At 43.6% G+C, this 22,724-nt stretch overlaps 1 protein-coding gene and 2 pseudogenes across 1 annotated transcript; all 3 read left to right on the top strand.

The window, feature by feature from the left end:
- Nucleotides 1–7,383: 7,383 nt before the first annotated feature.
- Nucleotides 7,384–8,319, top strand: LOC144265908 (olfactory receptor 8U3-like; annotated as a pseudogene).
- Nucleotides 8,320–9,338: 1,019 nt separating this feature from the next.
- On the top strand, nt 9,339–10,274 carry LOC144265909 (olfactory receptor 8U3-like; annotated as a pseudogene).
- Nucleotides 10,275–21,455: 11,181 nt separating this feature from the next.
- On the top strand, nt 21,456–22,394 carry LOC144266701 (olfactory receptor 5W2-like). The gene has a single exon (XM_077820182.1). The coding sequence runs from the start codon at nt 21,456–21,458 to the stop codon at nt 22,392–22,394; it is 939 nt and encodes a 312-aa protein (XP_077676308.1).
- The last annotated feature ends 330 nt before the right edge of the window (nt 22,395–22,724 follow it).

The raw sequence follows: 22,724 nt of genomic DNA on the forward strand, positions 1-22,724 counted from the left end.
GTTCAGAGTGGGGAAGGAACCTTGACAGCCACATTCCCAGGAAAGCTCAGATGTGAAATAGCATCTCTTACAGGTCATTTTTACCTTAAGTGTTTCTTGATTGGGCACTTACAGAGAATAGACTTTTCTCAAGAAGCTGACCAACCTCTTCACTGAGGCTACCTAAAATCAAACAAGTACATAGCCAATATTCATAATTTCGAATACAAAATTGATACATGCACACAAATAGTATAAATATATCCAGTAGATCATAGCCTTTGCAGAGATATGTTCCATGGCATATCTTGCATAAAACATATTCCAGTTCTGTCATATTTACAGTCATAAGCATATTTCTATTAAGCATTATGGGGTGCAATGTCACACTCTGTTTCACAGACTATAACTTACAGGAAATATATAAAACTAACAAAAGAATTGGGAGGGACCTTGGTTATACTGCAGGGTGACCCCAACACACTCCCCACTCTTCGATTTCCCTCTAGAAATTTACATCCTGTGCTGCCCAGTCCTGTCCTGGACAATACAAGATACATTCTCCATTATTTCTTTAACTCACTAAGATGCCCACAACTTAGTTTCTCAGACACTTCTATTTAAACATTCTGGGTTAGATAAAACAATAAAACAAGGTTTGTTGACTACAAAGGTAAATTTTAAGTGAGTGGAAATAAGGAGGCATAGAAGTCAGACATGGTTACAAGAAAAATAAACCCGGAATGCAACTTCTGCCTATGTTAACAAATGATGTGAAATTCAATGCTAAATTTTCCTCACCACATTACTGACCAAACTTCCTCAGCCACGATCCATCCCACAGTCCAATGGCTGCTTCCCTTGTCCCTTCAGATGCAGTGAATCATTGGGGAGAGAGAGAGAGAGAGAGAGAGAGAGAGAGTGCACAGCGCCTTGGGATGTCTCCACCCTCTTTTTAGAATCCTATTCCCCCTTCAGAAACATTTCCACCTGGTTACCAGAAGACAAAATGTGTACGTAGAAGGATGTTCCATGCTGCTTTTTCCTCACCTTTTTGGGCTTCCTTTTTTCCCTTCCTGTTTGGTGACTCTGGTTACTGTTGTAAAGGAAAACCTAGGAGGCCTAAACTAATATGCCAAAAACTTTGGTCAAACTAAATGTGTATATGAAGCATAAGAAGAGAGTGAGGAAAATTCCATTAAGGGGCAATTGCAACAACACAGCTTAAGAAATGTAACCATAACCGCTAAAAGTTAAATAAATGTTAACCGCAAAGAAAACACCTGTCAATAACAAGAAAAGCTTGTTTTGCAAAACTCCAAGTAAGGCAAAGCTACAGTTAAAGCTTACACTATATGCCAAATAAGGAAAATGCTGTTGAAGGAAGTGGGTTTGATAAATTGTGGTTTTCAGCAATATAAGCTTCTGTATTTCTGTTCACACCAGAGCAGCTCTGGCTGACTCTCCCTGTATGTGTGTGCTTGAATAAAGGAGCCCTAGGTTTGTTCTGATCCAAACAGAATGTGTGGTTAATTTTCCACCACAATCTTGGTGGCGTGACTCGGATAGACAGCCGACCCCCAGAACCGGAGGACCGCGAGCAGTTCCCCACCAGACCCAGGGCCCATCTGAAAGGTAAGAGACCTTTTGAAATCTCTATTGTGGGTTTCTGGTGGCGGACTGCTCGTAGGCTCTGGGTTCGGATGAGTTGCACGCTCTATTTGGACTTTTGCTGCTGGACATGCCTGATGACCTTGGGGTGGGTGAGAGTCCCATCCAGGTTTGGTTTCCCCGGGAACAGCCACTGAGTTTGGCTTGGCAGGTCACGGATAGACCTGGGCAGGTCATGAATAGACTCGATTCTATGTGCCAGTGTGAAAGTGAAGGTCGGTAGACAGGTGTGAGTGTGGGTCACAGGAAGACACCCAGAGCGCCCTGCAAAGCTGTGAGCTCATGACCAGCAAGGGGCCTGTCTGAGTCTAGGAGAGTGTGATCCCATCCCTTCCATCCTCTGACGGTCTGTTTCCATTCCCTTTTCCTCCCCTGTCTCTGGTTCTCGCCTGAAGGCAGTTTGAATAGCCACTGAGTGATCTGATCACCTCGCCTGAAGTGACAGAGTATGTGGCCGCAGCCAATGATCTTTGCTGAAGGGGGGCTGTAAGACAGTCATGGAGGCCCTAAACAAACCTTCGCTGTGTGAGCGGGATGAGTGAAAGATCCGTAGGGATTCTGGGAGCCAGGGAGTCCAAAAGGGATTCCCACACTCACCAGCTAAAATGGAGGCTGGTGAGTCAAAAAGGATCACCGTCCCACCAAAAGGAACACACTGGTTCACTTACTAGTTTCTGGAAAAATTGGAAATGGTATACCAGGGATAGGGATAATTTAAAGTTAGAGGGGAAATTTCGACCTTGACAAGGTTGTACACCTCAGAAATGCACTTCTGGCCAATGTCAGAATGAGGCATATTTCTATTGGCATGAAGAAACGAAAGAAAAAACAAACAAACAAAATGTCCGCCATGAATCTCAAATGAGGAGTCACAAGGACTCCCAGGAATAACTTACTACACAATTAAAAGAGAAAAAAAGAAAATTGGCAAAGAATTTAAATCCAACTAAGCCCACAAGAAATATTAAGTAACAGAAGCTCCTTATGTTCACCCCTCTGACAGTGTCTCCCCATACTGAGGAAATGTTCCCCTTGCACCAATTCCTGGACTTTGGTGCTTTGGGTCATGAGACCTCGGTGTCTGCACATATATGTTGGTCTCCTACAGAATGGTATAATTTACTTAAAAATTTTCCAAAAATAAGAGAGGACCCTGTTCAATTCAAAGAGGAACTGCAAATTGTTATAAACTATTATAACCCTACTTGGGCAGATTTAAAGCAGCTTCTCCGAGGGATCATGCTGAGGGAAACACTGAGTCACCTTTGTAAAGAAGCTCATTGGCCCAAGCAAAATCCAGGCCATGACCAGGAAAAGTTAAATAAAATCAGATAGAAGCTGTTCGATAAAATTCTCACAGTCTGCACAAAGAAAGACGACTGGAGCAAAAAATAGCACCTGTAATGTAAGTAAAAATAAGAATTTGAATAAAACCCAAATACTCTCACCGCCACATTAAAACTATGTTAAGGACCTTCCAGCTCCAGAACATACAGTGTGTAATCTGCCAGCAACATAGTGTTGGTAAAGCTGTCAAGGTTAGGCAGGCAGCACATCCCCCGTCCTGGGGACCTTTTGTAAATATTCAAATGGATTTTATTTAAATGTCTAAGTGTTGTAATTTTAAGTATGTTAGTTTTAGTTCATGTATTTTCCAACTGGGTTGAGGCATTTCCCTATAAAAAGGCAGATACCAAAACTGTTGTAAAACTTTATTTAAGGATTTTGTACCACAAGTTGGCATAACGGTGAGTAGCAACACTGATAGTGGACCTAATGTTATTGAATAAATTATAAGAAGTTATGTGTAGCTTTACAAATCCAACACAATCTCCACTGCCCCCACCACCTGCAGTGTGCTGGGACAGTAAAACGTCAAAATGGGATTCTGAAAAATAAACTGGCCAAGATCTGTGCTAAAACAAATTTAAAGTGGCCAAATGCCCTCCCACTCACTGAAACCAGGAGACTGGATCTACATAGAAGTCCATCAGCAAGGCCCCATGCTGAAAGACCCTTATCAAGTCCTATTAATAATCAACACCTCTGTGAAGTGCCAAGAATTGACTACCTGCCCATGTTTCTCACTGTAATGGCTCTCCGACTGATGATCAGTCTATCTTTCCTTCTGGCGTTGTTGCTCCTTCTGGACAACAGGAGTGAAGGACAAGGTGAAAAGCCGGTAACCTCTCCCTTATCCACTGACAAAACTACTGTGCATTTGGACTTTGCTAGAAGAACCAAACCATTACAGGGTCATGTGCTAGTAACCTCTCCTCTGCATAATGCTAAAGCATGGCTGTTCCAAGAAAGAAGAAGGAACACTCGCTCTGCTGAAACCACCAAAGTCCAGGGATTCCTGACTACAAAAGACATTAAGAATTGGACATGATGGAAAAAGACAAAGTATTGTTTACTGGCAAGGAGGGAGTTGTGAACACTTTGCTTGGGAATGTGGCACTACTTGGTATTTGGGGTTTCTCCTGGGGGCGGCAAAATGCGCCATTGGGCAAGTACCCTGGGGATGGACTGTCCTCCCTAATTGGCTCCCAGACAATGGATATCCAAAACGCCTTGCTACCACAACCATGAACCCCACCATCCCTTCCTCCATTAACCTCACCACCACCCCCACAACCTACCCAAATATAGACGATACCCTATATTCAAATGAAACCCAATGGCCAAAACCTTTGCATTTGTGATTTTTGGAAATTTTTCTAGGAGAAATTATTTTTTAAGGTTCAGGACCATTCATATGAGCAAATGATTGGGTGGAGAACCGATGGGTTGGTGGAAATAGAAATATATGATATCACTGCAACTGAGCCCCAAAAGTCAGAAATTAAAATTAATGGGGCCCATAGCTGGACAAAGATGATGGTCATTCTCAGAGTTTGTAGCATAATAGATTAAAAAAAGACCCTTACTGTTATTTAATCACCCAACTGGTAATTAATCAAACAAACACCCCAAAAGTTTGTTCTGCTGCTGAAAAAATTACCGGTACTGAAAATGTTCCAGTAACTGACCATTAGCCTCTGTCCTATTGTAATATACCCCGTCCTAGGCCATTGATGTAACATGTCTCAGTCTTTTTGGGAAGGTGTTTAGCCAACAGATGTGGTCTAATACTTCTCAAGGGAGAGATGTGTCAGTGTGTTGGGACACCGATGGACTGTAATTCATGCTACACTAGGGACTGTAAAATTTACACCACCTTATCTACTTTTCAGATTACCTCTATATATCCTAATTGTTCAAAAGAAGCTGCCATTCGGTTGGCACAGCAACGGATCTGGGTTTCAGCTAGAAAGAAAAGGGACTTGGTTCAACACCTGTGGGATGGTGCAAATCGCGTAGCTGCAATCTGGAATATCCATAAAGGTCAGCAACATGAGGAAAAATTGGAACAGTTGGAAAAAGCCACGAGCCTTATTACTGGAGCACAACTAGCCCAGGTTCAGGCTGGTGTTGATGAATTATACCATATATCCGCCCTTGTTCAATGACCCAAAAGCTGTTAACAGAAATGGTACTAGGTATGACCAACGCTGGAAAGGCATTGCAGTGGGATCTGGCTTGTTTGGAGGTTCAGAATTTTCTGAATGACCAGCTTATGGCCATTCAGAAGGATCTTGAACATCAGGCATGGCCTACTGCCCTTACAAATACCTCAGGAGTTCCATGTAATCTGTGGCCGTGGAGACATACTTGGAGATTTTCTGAATGGAGATGCAGACGTTCACAGTGCTCCTTCCAAGCATACGGGCCAGTCGGAGGGGTAGGGGCTCCCACCTACTGAATCCTGCTGGGTCTGTGGGGAGGATGCATGTGCAATTGGATAATTCACTGAGACATTTGGGAACTTGAACTACCTGCTATGCCCAACCGATTTGTAGTCAGTGCTCCTGGAACAACGCCTGATATTTGGGTAGGGATTGGAAGCCAATGGACACTCTGGCAGTTCGAGCCCCCTCAACTCCAATGTATACGAAGACTAAAACCAGGAGAAGTTATCATTGTTCATGACAACATTTGTTGGGAGGGTATGGGAAACGGGACTACCCTGACCGGACACCTACTTTTCCAAGCTAATAATAGCCATGTGCATCTTGAAACCACCACCTTGAATGATGTACATTTTAATCTCACCACAGCCGCAGGCAATCATATCATTCATTGGCCTATGGATAAAACTCTGCAATTCACCCTTAGGTTCCAGATACCCTTTAACTGGACTGCTTTAGTACCTGACCGATTCCAAAATTTGCTTTCAATCCTACCAGAGGTTCAGAAAATTTCCAAATTACTGGGACAAATTCACATGCTCCAAAATATATATCAAGCCGAAAAGAATGCCTTTAATACTGCCTATAGAATGTCTACTTTGTGTACCCAGACTAATGTATTGTGTTTCATAGATAAAGCTATATAACAATCCCAACTACATCATATTGTGACCATGGGAATGCTGTTGCTTTTACCGCTGTTTAGCATAGGGTTATGTTCTTGTTTCTGTAAGAAATGTACTTATCATTGCCTATCCAGCCCTAGACCTGCCAACCTCAGCGCAAGGAAGCAGGTGGTACTCATGATTGTAAATGAAATGTGTAACACAGTTTGGGCAGAAGAACAGGAGGACAAAAAGGAGAAAATTAACAGGCTCACGGCTATAGAACTATAGGCCCAATTAGTGGTGCCAAAAAGGCACCAAAAGGGGGAATGTGAAGGAACATCTAGTAGGCCTATACTAATAGGCCAAAAACTTTGGTCAAACTAACTGTGTTTGTATAAAGAGCCTGTGGGAGTATTTTTCTTTATTGTATTGTTATTATTATTAATTTTTTTCTATAACACCAAGCTCTGCAGGCTGCAACTGAGATCAGTGGAGAAAACATGAGAAGCATCACAGGGCCAGAGAGGAAGAATGATTTTATAAGCTGGTGGCTAGGGGCATTCACCCAGAGGGTGAAATATTTACCTTCACATCTCAGGACATCAGGTGGCAGTTTCCAAGGGGTTTCTGTGACCCAACCAGTTACAAAGAGTTTTAGGAATAAAATTAGGAATAAAATTGCAAAAGAGTGTGTGTGTGTGTATATGAAGCATAAGAAGAGAGCGAGGAAAATTCCATTAAGGGGCAAATGTAACAGCAAAGCTTAAGAAATGTAATCGGAACAGCTGAAAGTTAAAAAAAAAAATGTTAAGTGCAAAGAAAACACCTGTCAAGAACAGGAAAAGCTTGTTTCGCTAAACTCCAAGTAAAGCAAAGCTACAGTTAAAGCTTTCACTATCTGCCAAATAAGGAAAATGTTGTTGAACGAAGTGGGTTTGACAAATTGTGCTTTTCAGCAATATAAGCTTCTGTATTTCTGTTTACGCCAGAGCAGCTCTGGCTGACTCTCCCTGTATGTGTATGCTTGAATAAAGGAGCCTCAGGTTTGTTCTGATCCAAACAGAACGTTTTCTGTTCAGATTAGTGAACAGGAGTGTTTGTGTGGGGGGCATGATTAACCTGCCTGTCACTGTATTTGCACAGTGTCTGCATTTTATCGAACACCTGGAATGACCATAGGTGAACATCTGGCTCTGTGGACTAAGCCCTTCCTGGAGCGGGTACTGATGTCCATTAAGAAACTGATCTTCATTTATCATCACTTACTTCATTACAGAGAAGCAACAGGTTTTCTGCCCACATCTCTGTAGCAGCCTTATCTCTGTTCAGAGGGGATGGAAGAGGGCAGTCACTCAGAGGGGACTGAGTTCATTCTCTCAGGACTGACAGATCTTCCAGAGCTGCAGGTTCCCCTGTTTCTGGTGTTCCTAGTGATTTATGGTATCACCCTCTTTGGAATGGGGGGATGATCTTGTTAATCACAATTGATCCCCAACTCCATACCCCCATGTACTTTTTCCTCAGTAATTTGTCTTTCTGTGATCTCAGCATTTCCTTGATAATTGCCACTAAGATGCTGCTGAATTTCTTAGCCGAGAGGAAAACATTTCTTACACTGCCTGCACTGTGCAAATGTATCTCTCTATCATTTTTGCAGAAGTGAGTGCCTCTTGCTGGCTGTGATGGCGTATGACCATTATGTGGCCATCTGTAACCTGCTGCTCTATACGGTCACCATGTCCAGGCAGCTTTGTAAACAGCTGGTGACTGGGGTGTACGCTGTGGGGGTGGTGGATTCAATGATATACACGTGTTGTACATTTCGGCTGTCATTCTGCAGCTCAAAGATCATCAATCATTTCTTCTGTGACGTCCTCCCACTGTTGGCGCTCTCCTGTTCTGACACCCGCGTCAAAGAGATTATGATGTTTGCTTCCATGAGCTGCATTGTAGTGAGCATCCTTGTGACTGTCCTCCTCTCCTATGTCTATATCATCTCCACCTTTCTACAGATGCGTTCTGCCGAGGGCCGCCACAAAGCCTTCTCCACCTGCTCTGTCCACTTGACCTTTGTGGTCCTGTATTTTGGCACCCTCTTCTTTATGTATTTACATCCCACCTCCAGCTATTCCATGGACAGAGACAAAGTGACCTCAGTGTTTTACACGCTATTGATCATCATGTTGAACCCCCTCATCTACAGGCTGAGGAACACGGAGGTGAAGGATGCCCTGAGGAAAGCAATGAATAGACTCCTAACCAATTCCTGAATCTGTTTAACTCTGTATTGGTTTAGTGGTGGGGAATGGATAAAGGTGAATACAATTCCCAGCCCATTATGAAGTCATTTCACAGAGCCTGTGGGAGTATTTTTCTTTATTGTATTGTTATTATTATTAATTTGTTTCTATAACACCAAGCTCTGCAGGCTGCAACTGAGATCAGTGGAGAAAACATGAGAAGCATCACAGGGCCAGAGAGGAAGAATGATTTTATAAGCTGGTGGCTAGGGGCATTCACCCAGAGGGTGAAATATTTACCTTCACATCTCAGGACATCAGGTGGCAGTTTCCAAGGGGTTTCTGTGACCCAACCAGTTACAAAGAGTTTTAGGAATAAAATTAGGAATAAAATTGCAAAAGAGTGTGTGTGTGTGTATATGAAGCATAAGAAGAGAGCGAGGAAAATTCCATTAAGGGGCAAATGTAACAGCAAAGCTTAAGAAATGTAATCGGAACAGCTGAAAGTTAAAAAAAAAAATGTTAAGTGCAAAGAAAACACCTGTCAAGAACAGGAAAAGCTTGTTTCGCTAAACTCCAAGTAAAGCAAAGCTACAGTTAAAGCTTTCACTATCTGCCAAATAAGGAAAATGTTGTTGAACGAAGTGGGTTTGACAAATTGTGCTTTTCAGCAATATAAGCTTCTGTATTTCTGTTTACGCCAGAGCAGCTCTGGCTGACTCTCCCTGTATGTGTATGCTTGAATAAAGGAGCCTCAGGTTTGTTCTGATCCAAACAGAACGTTTTCTGTTCAGATTAGTGAACAGGAGTGTTTGTGTGGGGGGCATGATTAACCTGCCTGTCACTGTATTTGCACAGTGTCTGCATTTTATCGAACACCTGGAATGACCATAGGTGAACATCTGGCTCTGTGGACTAAGCCCTTCCTGGAGCGGGTACTGATGTCCATTAAGAAACTGATCTTCATTTATCATCACTTACTTCATTACAGAGAAGCAACAGGTTTTCTGCCCACATCTCTGTAGCAGCCTTATCTCTGTTCAGAGGGGATGGAAGAGGGCAGTCACTCAGAGGGGACTGAGTTCATTCTCTCAGGACTGACAGATCTTCCAGAGCTGCAGGTTCCCCTGTTTCTGGTGTTCCTAGTGATTTATGGTATCACCCTCTTTGGAATGGGGGGATGATCTTGTTAATCACAATTGATCCCCAACTCCATACCCCCATGTACTTTTTCCTCAGTAATTTGTCTTTCTGTGATCTCAGCATTTCCTTGATAATTGCCACTAAGATGCTGCTGAATTTCTTAGCCGAGAGGAAAACATTTCTTACACTGCCTGCACTGTGCAAATGTATCTCTCTATCATTTTTGCAGAAGTGAGTGCCTCTTGCTGGCTGTGATGGCGTATGACCATTATGTGGCCATCTGTAACCTGCTGCTCTATACGGTCACCATGTCCAGGCAGCTTTGTAAACAGCTGGTGACTGGGGTGTACGCTGTGGGGGTGGTGGATTCAATGATATACACGTGTTGTACATTTCGGCTGTCATTCTGCAGCTCAAAGATCATCAATCATTTCTTCTGTGACGTCCTCCCACTGTTGGCGCTCTCCTGTTCTGACACCCGCGTCAAAGAGATTATGATGTTTGCTTCCATGAGCTGCATTGTAGTGAGCATCCTTGTGACTGTCCTCCTCTCCTATGTCTATATCATCTCCACCTTTCTACAGATGCGTTCTGCCGAGGGCCGCCACAAAGCCTTCTCCACCTGCTCTGTCCACTTGACCTTTGTGGTCCTGTATTTTGGCACCCTCTTCTTTATGTATTTACATCCCACCTCCAGCTATTCCATGGACAGAGACAAAGTGACCTCAGTGTTTTACACGCTATTGATCATCATGTTGAACCCCCTCATCTACAGGCTGAGGAACACGGAGGTGAAGGATGCCCTGAGGAAAGCAATGAATAGACTCCTAACCAATTCCTGAATCTGTTTAACTCTGTATTGGTTTAGTGGTGGGGAATGGATAAAGGTGAATACAATTCCCAGCCCATTATGAAGTCATTTCACAGAGCCTGTGGGAGTATTTTTCTTTATTGTATTGTTATTATTATTAATTTGTTTCTATAACACCAAGCTCTGCAGGCTGCAACTGAGATCAGTGGAGAAAACATGAGAAGCATCACAGGGCCAGAGAGGAAGAATGATTTTATAAGCTGGTGGCTAGGGGCATTCACCCAGAGGGTGAAATATTTACCTTCACATCTCAGGACATCAGGTGGCAGTTTCCAAGGGGTTTCTGTGACCCAACCAGTTACAAAGAGTTTTAGGAATAAAATTAGGAATAAAATTGCAAAAGAGTGTGTGTGTGTGTGGAGGGTGGGGGGAGGATAGCACAAGAACCCACAGACTTCAATAGCAGGAAGGGTGGTTTAGGTTGGACATTAGGAAAAACACCCCAACAGTGAGGGTGGCTATGCACTGGAATAACTTGCCTAGGAAGGTTGTGGAATCTCCACCATTGGAGATTTTTAAGAGCATTTTAGACAAACACCTGTCAGGGATGGTCGAGATAATATTCAGTTGTGCTGTGACTGCAGAGGAGTGGAATAGATGACCTCTCGAGGTCCCATCCCATCCTATGATACTATGATTGCCCAAGAAGCCCTGCACTGGGAGGAGGGGCGACACCATCCAGAGCACTGGGCAGGGCAAGGGACACGCACCTGCCAACAATTGATATTCAGCTCCACTGTAACCCCCACCACATGCACACACAGAGTGCCTAATACACACCAAATGCACACACACATACAGAAGGCGCAGTACACACACACACACATAATGCCCACTAAAAGAAAAGGAGTCCTTGTGGCACCTTAGAGACTAACCAATTTATTTGAGCATGAGCTTTCCCCACTGTCCTGCTGGTAATAGCTTATCTAAAGTGAGCAACAGGTTAGGCCATTTCCAGCACAAATCCAGGTTTTCTCACCCTCCACCCCCCCACACAAATTCACTCTCCTGCTGGTGATAGCCCATCCAAAGTGACAACTCTTTACACAATGTGCATGATAATGAAGTTAGGCCATTTCCTGCACAAATCCAGGTTCTCTCACTCCCTCACCCCCCTCCAAAAACCCACCCCCATACACACACAGACTCACTCTCCTGCTGGTAATAGCTCATCCAAACTGACCACTATTACCAGCAGGACAGTGGGGTGGGAGGAGGTATTGTTTCATATTCTCTGTGTATATATAAAGTCTGCTGCAGTTTCCACGGTATGCATCTGATGAAGTGAGCTGTAGCTCACGAAAGCTCATGCTCAAATAAATTGGTTAGTCTCTAAGGTGCCACAAGGACTCCTTTTCTTTTTGCGAATACAGACTAACACGGCTGTTACTCTGAAATAATGCCCACTGCAACTCACACACAGTGCCCACTACACACAACACACACAGTGAAAACTGCCCACCAAACACACACACACAGCCTGACACTGAGCTCAATCAGAATGCAGAATAATCTCTACTGGAAGCTGGGACAGCTGCAATATTTCCAACTCTCCTGAACAAAAAGGAACCAAAGGGGATTCTGCTGCCCTGGCAGGGAGATAGGACTAGATTTCTCAAGTGGTCTTTTCCCTCGACATCTTTTCTGAGACCTGGTTTAGGCTTAAAAAATAGATCAACAGAGCTCTATTGGACATGGCGGGAAAATTTTTTACACCCTGTACAAGGCAGTAAGCCTGCGCTGACCCTAATTGTCATTCTTCCATTGACCTAGCTATTGCCTCTCGGGGACATGGATTAACTATATTGAAGGAAAACCCCTTCCCTCAATGTGGAAAGCATGTACACTTTGGTGCTGCTGCACACCATAGCTGAGTAATGTAATGGCCTTAGTATAGACATTCCCTGACTCGATGAGGGGGGTTTGCCCTTCCCATTACAGTGATTTTTCTCTCCTTTTCCATTATTCTTCTCCCTCCCTTGTAAAGCTCTTTCCTTCTTTTGATAGGTAAATATGTTCAGAAAGTTTTACTCTCAGCATAATTCCTTCCTTCCCCACCCATGAATGTCATTTCATCTAAAGGCTGAAATGTTCTGAAACTGACTTGTTTGCCCATGACTTGGTGGTACCTGTTTGTTTTTTCTCCAGCCTTTAATTGAATGACAGTGAGCCATTCACGGGAGGAAAGGAAGGAATTATTCTAAGAGGTGAAATGTCAACTTTTCTGAACATATTTACCTATCGAAAGAAGGAAAGAGTTTTACAAAGGAGGGAGAAGAGTGATTGGAAAAGGAGAGAAAAATAGCTTTAAGAGGAAGGGGGAAAACTCCCCCATCAATTCAGGGAATGTCTATACTAAGGCCATTACATTGATTCAGCTATGGTGTGCAGCAGTGCTGTAGTGTAGATGCTTTCCACATTGATGGAATGGTTTTTCCTTCAATATAGTTAATCGATGTCTCTGAGAGGCAGTGCTAGGTCAATGGAAGAATGACAGTGAGGGTCAATACAACCTAACTGCCTCGGACAGTGTGAGAAAAATTTCCCTGCCCTGTGCAACACAGCTCTGTTCATCAAATTTTTAAGCATAAACCAGGCCTCAGAGAAGCTGCTGATGGAAAAGACCAGCTGGGAAATCTAGTCTTATCTCCCTGCTATTTCAGCAGAATCCTCTTTGGTTCTTTTTGTTCAGGCGAGTTGGAAATATTCCAGCTGTCCCAGCTTCCCAGTCGAGATTATTCTGCATTCTGACTGAGCTCACTGTCAGGCTGTGTGTGTCTCTTTGGTGTACAGTTGTAACTGTATGTGTTGTATGAAGTGGGCGCAGTGTGTGTTGTTTGTAGTGCGCACTCTCTGTGTGTGTTTACTGGGCATTATGTGTGTGTTTGCTTGGTGTGCAGTGGGCACTATGTGTGAGCATGTGTTGGGGAATACAGGGGAGCTGAATATCAAATGTTGGCAGGTGCGTGTTCCTTGCCCAGCCCATGGCTCATGCTGGTGTCCCCCGTCCTCCCAGTGCAGGGCTCCTTGTAGGATCATAGAATCATAGGACTGGAAGGTAGCTCGAGAGGTCATCTATTCCCCTCCCAGGCACTCATGGCAGTGCTATGTATTATCTAGATGATCCCTAACAGGTGTTTGTCTAAAATGCTCTTAAAAATCTCCAATGGTGGAGATTCCACAACCTTCCTAGGCAAGTTATTCCAGTGCATAGCCACCCTCACTCTTGGGATGTTTTTTTCCTAATGTCCAACCTAAACTGCCCTTTCTTCAATTGAAATCTTTTGGTTCTTGTCCTATCCTGTCCCCCCCAGAGATGTTACTTTGCCGTTTTATTCCTAAAGTCTGTTTCACAGATTATAAATGATAGGAAATAAATAAAATTAAGAAAAGAATAATTGGGACAGAGCTGGGATGCTCGGAGATATTTTGCAGCATCTTCTGCAGAGGGTGCTGCAAAGACCTTCAGTGTTAACCACCGGTTTGGGGAGCATCCTCCTTTTTGCAGCCTGCCCTGCCCTTGTCATTTTCAGTGAGGACTTCCCCAGGTGCCTCTGGGTCACAGGACACAGAAAACCAGGAGAAGGAGTTATGAGCATGAGTCTCAGAAGAAGTAGGGGCATAGTGTTTCCTGGTCACAGACCTGGAGTGAAAAACTTGTGAGTTTCTGAACACAGAGACTGTTGGCTGTTGGTTATTTCTACTGGTGTTCAGGGAAGTAGGTCTTTGCTTACATTCTTTGTCACTCCTCCTCCAAGGATTATACCAAAGAATATAGCTGACATTCATCATCAATTTTTCCTCCTTATACAATCAACCCTGCAGTGCCTCACAGATTGGCACCACTTAGGAGAAGGGGGCACCGATATATGCCAGAGCACTGATAATACCAGGCAAGCCTGAACACCCGTAGTGGATAATTTCTCCTACCATAGTGAAGAAGGGAAGAGTCACCACTGGGCTTGCCATGGATCTCCTTGTGGGGAGGAGATGACCACAATGTACTTGTGCATCTGCAGCCATGGATCAGTGCATGGGTCCATCCCTTTGGTGACTTCACCCTTTCATGTCAATCGAACACTATTGTCAGTCAGCACCACACCTTTGGTGTTACTGGGATCTTTTCTAGATTGTTGTCTGTGAAATACCGGGGTCCAACCCAGACAAATCAGCAGCTATGTCACAACCTTGTAATGCCTTGCTGAAGTGGCTTCCACCGGGGCCACTCACAAAAAAAAATCTAGCATGCAAATCACACGCTTAGCCTGCGTGTGTGTAACTGCATCCTTGCCAGGAATAGTTGGGTTACACTCAGGCTCTCACCACCCTTGGTTATACTGCAGGGTGACCCCCAACATACTCCCAAGTCTTTGATTTCCTCCAGAAATGTACATCCTGTGCTGCCCAGTCCTCTCCTCGACAATACTAGCTATATTATCCATTATTACTTTAATGTCACTAATATGCCTGTCAGTTAGCTTTTCAGACACTTCTATTTAAACACAGTGGATTGGATCAAACAAAAAAAACCAAAGTTTTTTGATGACAAAGATAGATTTTAAGTGAGTGCAAATAAGGAGGCATAGAAGTCAGACATGGTTTCAAGAAAAATTAAGCTAGAATGCAACTTGTGCCTAAGTTAACAAATGATATGAAATTCAAAGCAAAAGTTTCCTCACCACATGCTTTCAGCAGTCTTACTGACCAAACTTCTTAGGTCACGGCCCCTGCCCCAGTCCTATGGCTGCTTCCTTTCTCCCTTCAGATGCAGTGAATCAATGGGCGGAGAGAGAGAGAGAGAGAGAGAGAGAGAGAGAGAGAGAGAGAGAGGTGCCTTCGGATGTCTGGCCCTTCTTTTTATAGTCCTATCCCTCCTTGAGAAATATTTCCAGCTGCTTTCCAGAAGACAAAATGTCTATGTAGAAGGATGTTCCCTGCTGCTTTTTTTCCTCACCTTTTTAGTCTACCTTTGTTTCCGTTCCTGCTTGACAACTCTGGTTACTGTTTAGATACAAAATTAAGCAGAGCACACATTTCTTTGTTGAAGAGAGACCAGTTTTCCAGCCTCAGTTTGAAACATGTATTTATAACAAGTTACAGTGTAATCTTATAACTTCACATACTTTATCAAAAAAAAATTATTAATATTTGTGATGAGAGCACGACCATTTCTAGTTGACTCATAGATTTATTTAGCATATAAAAGCTGAAGTTTGTGTGCAGATAATATGCATGCAAGAGGGATAGTTTTGTGAACTGCAGAAGTCCATAGCATGCCACAAATACTGTTTTACATCATCACTGCACATATTCAGGAATTGTTCCTGAGGAACCAAATCACACATTTCTTCTGAGCTTGTAATGCCTTTTCGTCTCACCCACTTATCGAAAAAATCTCTCATTTCATTTACATAAGCCACATTTCTCAATCAAGATCCCCGCTTAAGACTCCTGAATTTAACACTGAAGGTTTCATGAGTAATCTGAAAATGTTTCAAAACCAGGTCCTTAAATTTACCATAGTTTGAAGTGTCATCAATAAGAATCATCAATAGGAATCTTAATGAATATGTCCAGAGCTCTTTCAGTCAATTTTGTGACCAATGTGGTCATTTTTTGATTCTCAGGAATCGTATGGAGGGTGCACAGTCTCCCTTCAAGAGGTGGGCAGACTCTCCGATCCCCCCTCAGCTTCCAACTGGACTTCCCTCTCTGGGCTCCCCTCTGGTTCTGTCATTTTCCATGGAAACAAATCCTTCTCCTGGATCAGGTCCCTCCTGATGATAGATAACTCTGCACCTGTTTCCCTTAATCCCAGGAGTACTTTCCCATTCAGTTTAACAGCATACATATGCTCACTGCCTGGTTCTATAGAAGCCACCTTTACAAATCCTGTGTGGAAAGAGGCAACAGCCTGGCTCTGAGAAGCAGCTGCTTCATGTGTTACCTGCTGCCTGTTCCCACTCAGGAAAGGACAATTATTCCTCAGGTGCTCAGTGGACTTACAATCTTAGCACCTCTTGGGCTCCTCTGCTTGTACAGGAGATTTGGGAGGAGTAACAGGGGAATGGGGAGGTGAACGCCCAGCCTCTTCTTTCCCTGGGGTAAAACGGTGATTCTGCTTTCCCCCAACCCTGTACACCTCTGCCACTGGTTTATGTTTAATTGCAGCTTGTGACGGTTCAAAAGAGTCTGCAAACTCAGTCAGTCCACTCATTGCATCCACCTTTTTGCCAAACCAATACTGTTTTACATCATCACTGCACATATTCAGGAATTGTTCCTGTGTAAGCAAATCATACATTTCTTCCAAGCTTGTAATGCCTTTTCCCCTCACCCACTTAACGAACAAATCTCTCTGTTCATTTACATAAGCCACATTACTCAATCGAGATCCCCGCTTAAGACTCCTGAATTTAACACTGAAGGTTTCAGGTGTAATCTGAAATGGTTTCAAATCCAGTTTCTTAAATCTACCATAGTTTGAAGCATCATCAATACACATCTTATTGAATATGTCCAGAGCTCTTCCAGTCAATTTTGCTACCAATGTGGTCATTTTTTGATTGTCAGGAATTGTATCAAGGATGCACAAACGTGATGAAATATTTGGCAATATCACTGGATTCATACCGTGGACATTGTTGTTCCCACTTGTGTATTTTGGAGAAGTGGGGCTAGATGATGGTGCGTTTTGTCCCTTCCACTCCATATCAGCCAGTTAATGCTTCTGGGCCTCAATCTGGGCCTGTATTTCTCTGTCTGTTAACTCCAGGCCTCCTTTGTCCCTGGCTGCCTCTGCTTCCATAGCCCTTTTGTGGGCAGCTTCTTCCCTGGCTGCCTCTGCCTCTTTGAGCTTCAATTGAAACTCTCGGTCCTTTGCCTTCTCTTCGGCTTCCACTCTGGCCAGCTCTACTTTAGCAGCTTCCTCACTGGTAGTCATTTTCCTGCTTTCGTGTGCTGGGCCACACCCCCTCTGCACTACACTGAAACTGAGATTCACTCAGTTCAAGGGCTTCTTAGTTAACAGAAACTTTCCCAATGCCCATTGTTCAGCCTTTCTGGGCAGTCCACAGCTTCTGCAGTTCTAGCTTCTTTTGATCTTCACTTTTAATTATTTTGCTTATCTTTCTGTCCCTATTTCCCTTACCCAATATAAGCAATCAGAAAATAACAAACCAGAAACCACTTTGTCTGTTCTCCACCCACCACACCCAAAACTCACTGAAAATAACTACCAGAGTCTCAAAGCAATCAGTTGTGCACAGATCCTGCTTGACTATGCCACTGTGACGTGTTGGGTCCCAGAAATCTCTTTGGGACTGCCACCCAATGTGCTGAGTCTCTCTCTGAATGTGTTTTCCCTGCCAGCTTGGGACTTCAGTACTTTACCTTGTTTGAGCTAGACACACTTGCCTGCTGCAAACCCAGATCCAAGTGTGAACCATGTCCTGCACAAGCTGCAGCCTTAACTGAAAACAGCTTAAGAAGTGTTCCTGTCTCCAGCACTCAGAGACCCAGCTCCCCAAACCCCAAATAAATCTGTTCTACTCTTTATAAAGCTTATATAGGGTAAACTCATAAATTGCTCGCCCTCTATAACACTGATAGAGAGATATGCACAGCTGTTTGCCCGCCCCTGCCCCCTCCCCCGGTATTAATACATAATCTGGGTTAATTGATAAGTAAAATGTGATTTTATTAAATACAGAAAGTAGAATTTAAGTGGTTCCAAGTAATAACAGACAGAAAAAAGTGAATTACCAAACAAAATAAAATAAAACATGTAAGTGTAAGACTAATACAGTGAAAACTAAATGGAGGTAAATCTCACCTTGAAAGATGTTGTAATAAGCCTCTTTTACAGACTAGACTACCACCTAATGAGGGTCCAGCAATCACTCACACCCCTGTAGTTACTGTCCTTAGTTTTTTTCAGGCATCTCCTTGGGGTGGAGGGGCTATCTTTTGTGCCAGTGGAGACAAAATGGATGGGTTTCCAGAGGGGCTTATATAATCTCTTTCTTGTGGATGGAAACCCCTTCCCCTCTCCTATGCAGAATCCAGCTCCAAGATGGAGTTTTGGAGTTACATGGGCAAGTCGCATGTCCATGCATGACTCATTTCCTTACACGACAACGCTACATTCCCAGAAAAGCTCAGATGTGGACTGGCATCTCTCAAAGTTCATTGTTAGTTTAAGTGTTTCTAGATTGGGCACTTCCAGAGAATAGTCTTTTCTCAAGAAGCTGACCAACTGCTTCACTGAGGATACTTAAAACAAACAAGTACACAGCCAATATTCATAACTTTGAATACAAACATTTTACACATATGCAAATAGGATGAATATATCTGGTAGATCATAACCTTTGCAGAGATATGTTGCATGACATATCTTGCATAAAACACATTCCAGGTATGTCATATTTGCATTCATGAGCCTATTTCTATAAAGAATTATGGGGTGCAATGTCACACTATGTTTCACAGACTATAAATTATAGGAAATAAAGAAAATTAACAAAAAAATTAGAAGGGAGCTGGCCTGCTCGTAGATAATTTGTTGCAACATCTGCAGAGATGCTGCAGAGATCTTGAGTGTAAACCACCAATCTTGGGAATATCCACCTTTTCGCAGCTTACCCTGACCTTGGCATTTTCAGTGAGGACTGCCCTAGGCACCTGTGGGTCACAGGAGGCACAGAAGACAGCAGGAGGTGTTATGAGCATGGCTCTTAGAGGAAGTAGGGGCATAGTGTTTCCTGGGCAGAGACTGGGATGACAGACTTTGGACACAGGGATTGCTGATTTTTTGGTAGTTTCTAGTGGTGTTCAGGGAAGCAAGACTTTGTGCACATTCTTTGTAACCCTCACCCACAGATTATTCCAAAGAATATAGCTGACTTGGATTATCAATTTTTCCTACGAATACAATCGACCCTGCAATTCCTCACAGGTTGGCACCACTTAGGAGAAGGGGGCATGAACATTTCCTGGAGCACTGATAATACCACCCAAGCCTGCACACCCTTGCGGGATAATTTCTGCTACCGTAGTGAAGAACGGAAGAGTCACTACTGGGCCTGCCTTGGATCTCCTTCTGGAGAGGTGAGGACCACAATGTCCTTGTGCATCTGCAGCCATGTATCAGTGCATGGGCCCCTCCCTTGGTGGACCTACCCTTTCATGTCAAATGAACACTGCTGTCAGTCAGCACCGCACCTTTGGTGTTACTGGGATATTTTCTCCTTTGGTGCTGTTACATACCAGGGTCCAACTCAGACTAATCATCAGTTGTGTCACACCTGCCTGCAACATTGCAATGCCTTGCTGAAGTGGTTTTCACCTTGGCCACTCACAAACAACCGTCAAGCATGGGACTCACACCCGAGGCATGTATGTGAAACTGCAACCTGGCCAGGAATAGTTGGGTTACACTCAGGCTCTCACCACCCTCGGTTATACTGAAGGGTGACCCCCAACACACTCCCCTCTCTTCGATTTCTCTCCAGAAATGTACGTCCTGTGCTGCCCAGTCCTCTCCTGGACAATAGAAGCTACACTATCTATTATTTCTTTAATAGCACTAACATGCCTACAACTTAGCTTCTCAGACACTTCTATTTAAACACACTAGAAAAGATAAAACAATAAAAAACAAAGTTTATTCACTACAAAGATAGATTTTATGTGAGTGCAAATAAGGAGTCATAGAAGTCAGAGATTGTTTCAAGAAAAATTAAGCTAGAATGCAACTTCTTCCTAAGTTAAAAAATGATATTAAATTCAAAGCAAAAGTTTCCTCATCACATGCTCTCAGCAGTCTCACTAACCAAACATCTTAGGTCAGAAGCCATCCCTCAATCCAATGGTTGCTTCCTTTATCCCCTCAGATGCAGTGAATCAATAATTTTTTTCCAAGAAATTATCTTTTCCCCACTCTGGTGATGTTCCAGGGCAGTTCAGCAAGAGCAGAGACCATCATGCATCATGGGGAATGTAGTAATGGAAGAGATTGGTAGTGTGTGGTATCTGAGGAACCCCCGTGGTACTTCCGAGTTGAAATATTAAGTTTTTAGCTAAAAGATTTTGGTCTACACAAACACACACAAAAAACCTCTGTGGATCAGCTCTTCACAGTACACAGCTTGCACTGAAAACAGCAGGATGAAATATACCGCTAACCTCATACTCTGTAACTCTGGTAGAAATTGCATCATTTAATAACACAGTAAGAAAGAGTAGGTCAAATTAATCCCCAGGGCACCAATTACACTGAAGGTAGCTTTGGTTCACTGAATGAATTAATTCGGTGTTGTGTCTCTCTGAGCTCAGGTATTCCCAGTTGCTTCAGGAATCATGTCCCATAGACAAACATCTCCTTATAAAACTTCCCGAATGCTCCTAATTGGCAGTTTCTTTCAATGAGGAAACACCAACACATCTCTCTCTCTCTTCTAAGCAGGTATGTGCTATTGTCCTGAATTACAGACACACACACACATATACAGACACCATTGGGATCAGCAGGTATTGAATTCCAGATCTCCAGCACCGAAAGCTTCAGCCCCAACTCAAAACCCTTCAGCTAAAGGAGCGACCTGCTGGGTTGGATCAAAAAGGCGATTACCTAGTCACTGAATCCAGGGCTTCCCGTGATGACTCTGGGCTTTCATACAAACTCCAGTAAATGCCAAACAGCTTAATTAGCACATTGAGGCACTTTACCCCAAAATGACATGCGAAGCTATCGAGGTCCCCTTGCCCAAAGAGGGTGGAAAGATTGACACTCCTTTCCTCTCATGCCTTCTTTAACTAAGGAATAAACCCTGCAGACTGATTCTCTCCCAGCAGAATGACAGGTCACAGTTTTCTGTTTGGAGTAGTGAACATGAGTGTTTGTGTGGGGGGCATGATTAACCTGCACAGTATTGTGTTTGCAGAGTGTCTGCATTTTATCAAACACCGGGAATGATCAGCTGTGAACATCTGGATCTGTGTACAAAGCCCTTTCCGGAGCAGGTACTAATGTCCATTGAGAAACTTATCTCCATTTATCTTGACTTACTTCATTACAGAGAAGGGACAGGTTTTCTGCACCATCCACCTGCCCACATCTGTGTAGCTGTCTGATCTCTGTTCAGAGGAGATGGAAGAGGGAAATCACTCGGAGGTGACTGAGTTCATTCTCTCAGGACTGACAGATCATCCGGAGCTGCAGGTCCCCCTGTTTGTGGTATTCCTACTGATTTATGGTATCACCCTGGTGGGGAATGGGGGGATGATCTTGTTAATCACAATTGATCCCCGACTCCACACCCCCATGTACTTTTTCCTCAGGAATTTGTCTTTCTGTGACCTCTGTGTTTCCTTGATAATTTCCCCTAAGATGCTTCTGGATTTCTTAGCTGAGAGGAAAAACATTTCTTTCACTGCCTGCACTGTGCAAATGCATCTCTCTATCATTTTTGGAGATGTTGAGTGCCTCTTGCTGGCTGTGATGGCGTATGACCGTTATGTGGCCATCTGTAACCCACTGCTCTATACAGTTACCATGTCCAGGCACCTTTGTAAACAGCTAGTGGTTGGTGTGTACGCTGTGGGAGTGGTGGATTCAATGATATACATGTGTTGTACATTTCAGCTGTCATTCTGCAGCTCCAACATCATCAATCATTTCTTCTGTGATGTCCTCCCGCTGTTGGCACTCTCCTGTTCCGACACCCGCATCAATGAGATTGTGACGTTTGCTTTTATGAGCTGCATTACAGGGAGCAGCTTTGTGACTGTCCTCCTCTCCTATGTCTATATCATCTCCACCATCCTGCAGGTCCGCTCTCCCAAGGGCCGGCACAAAGCCTTCTCCACCTGCTCTTTCCACTTAACCTCTGTGGTCCTGTTTTTTGGCACCCTCCTCTTCATGTATTTACGTCCCACCTCCAGCTATTCCATGGACAGAGATAAAGTGACCTCAGTGTTTTACACACTATTGATCCCCATGTTGAACCCCCTCATCTACAGCCTGAGGAACACGGAGGTGAAGGACGCCCTGAGGAAAGCAGTGAATAAACTCCTAACCAATTTTTGAAGCTGTTTAACTCTGTATTGATTTAGTGGTGGGGAGTGAATACAGGTGAATTCAGTTTCCCAGCCCATTACAAAGTAATTTCGCAGAGCCCATGGGAGTATTGTTCATTTGTTCATTATTCTATTGTTATTATTATTAATTTCTTTCTATAAGAACAAGGTCTGCAGGCCCCAACTGACATCAGTGGACAAATCCTGAGGAAGACTCACAGGTTCAGAAAGAGAGAATGATTTTATAAGCTGGTGGCTAGGGGCATCCACCTAGAGGGTGAGATGTTCAACTTCTCATCTCAGGACATCTTGTGGCAGTTCCAAATGGGTTTCTGTGACC

Source organism: Eretmochelys imbricata, chromosome 6 (genome assembly GCF_965152235.1).
Source record: "Eretmochelys imbricata isolate rEreImb1 chromosome 6, rEreImb1.hap1, whole genome shotgun sequence".
In the NCBI taxonomy this organism is placed as follows: Eukaryota; Metazoa; Chordata; order Testudines; family Cheloniidae; genus Eretmochelys; species Eretmochelys imbricata.

What these genes read in the sequence shown, in the direction of transcription:
- LOC144266701 (XM_077820182.1), top strand. Translation starts at nt 21,456, where the DNA reads ATGGAAGAGGGAAATCACTCGGAGGTGACTGAGTTCATTCTCTCAGGA.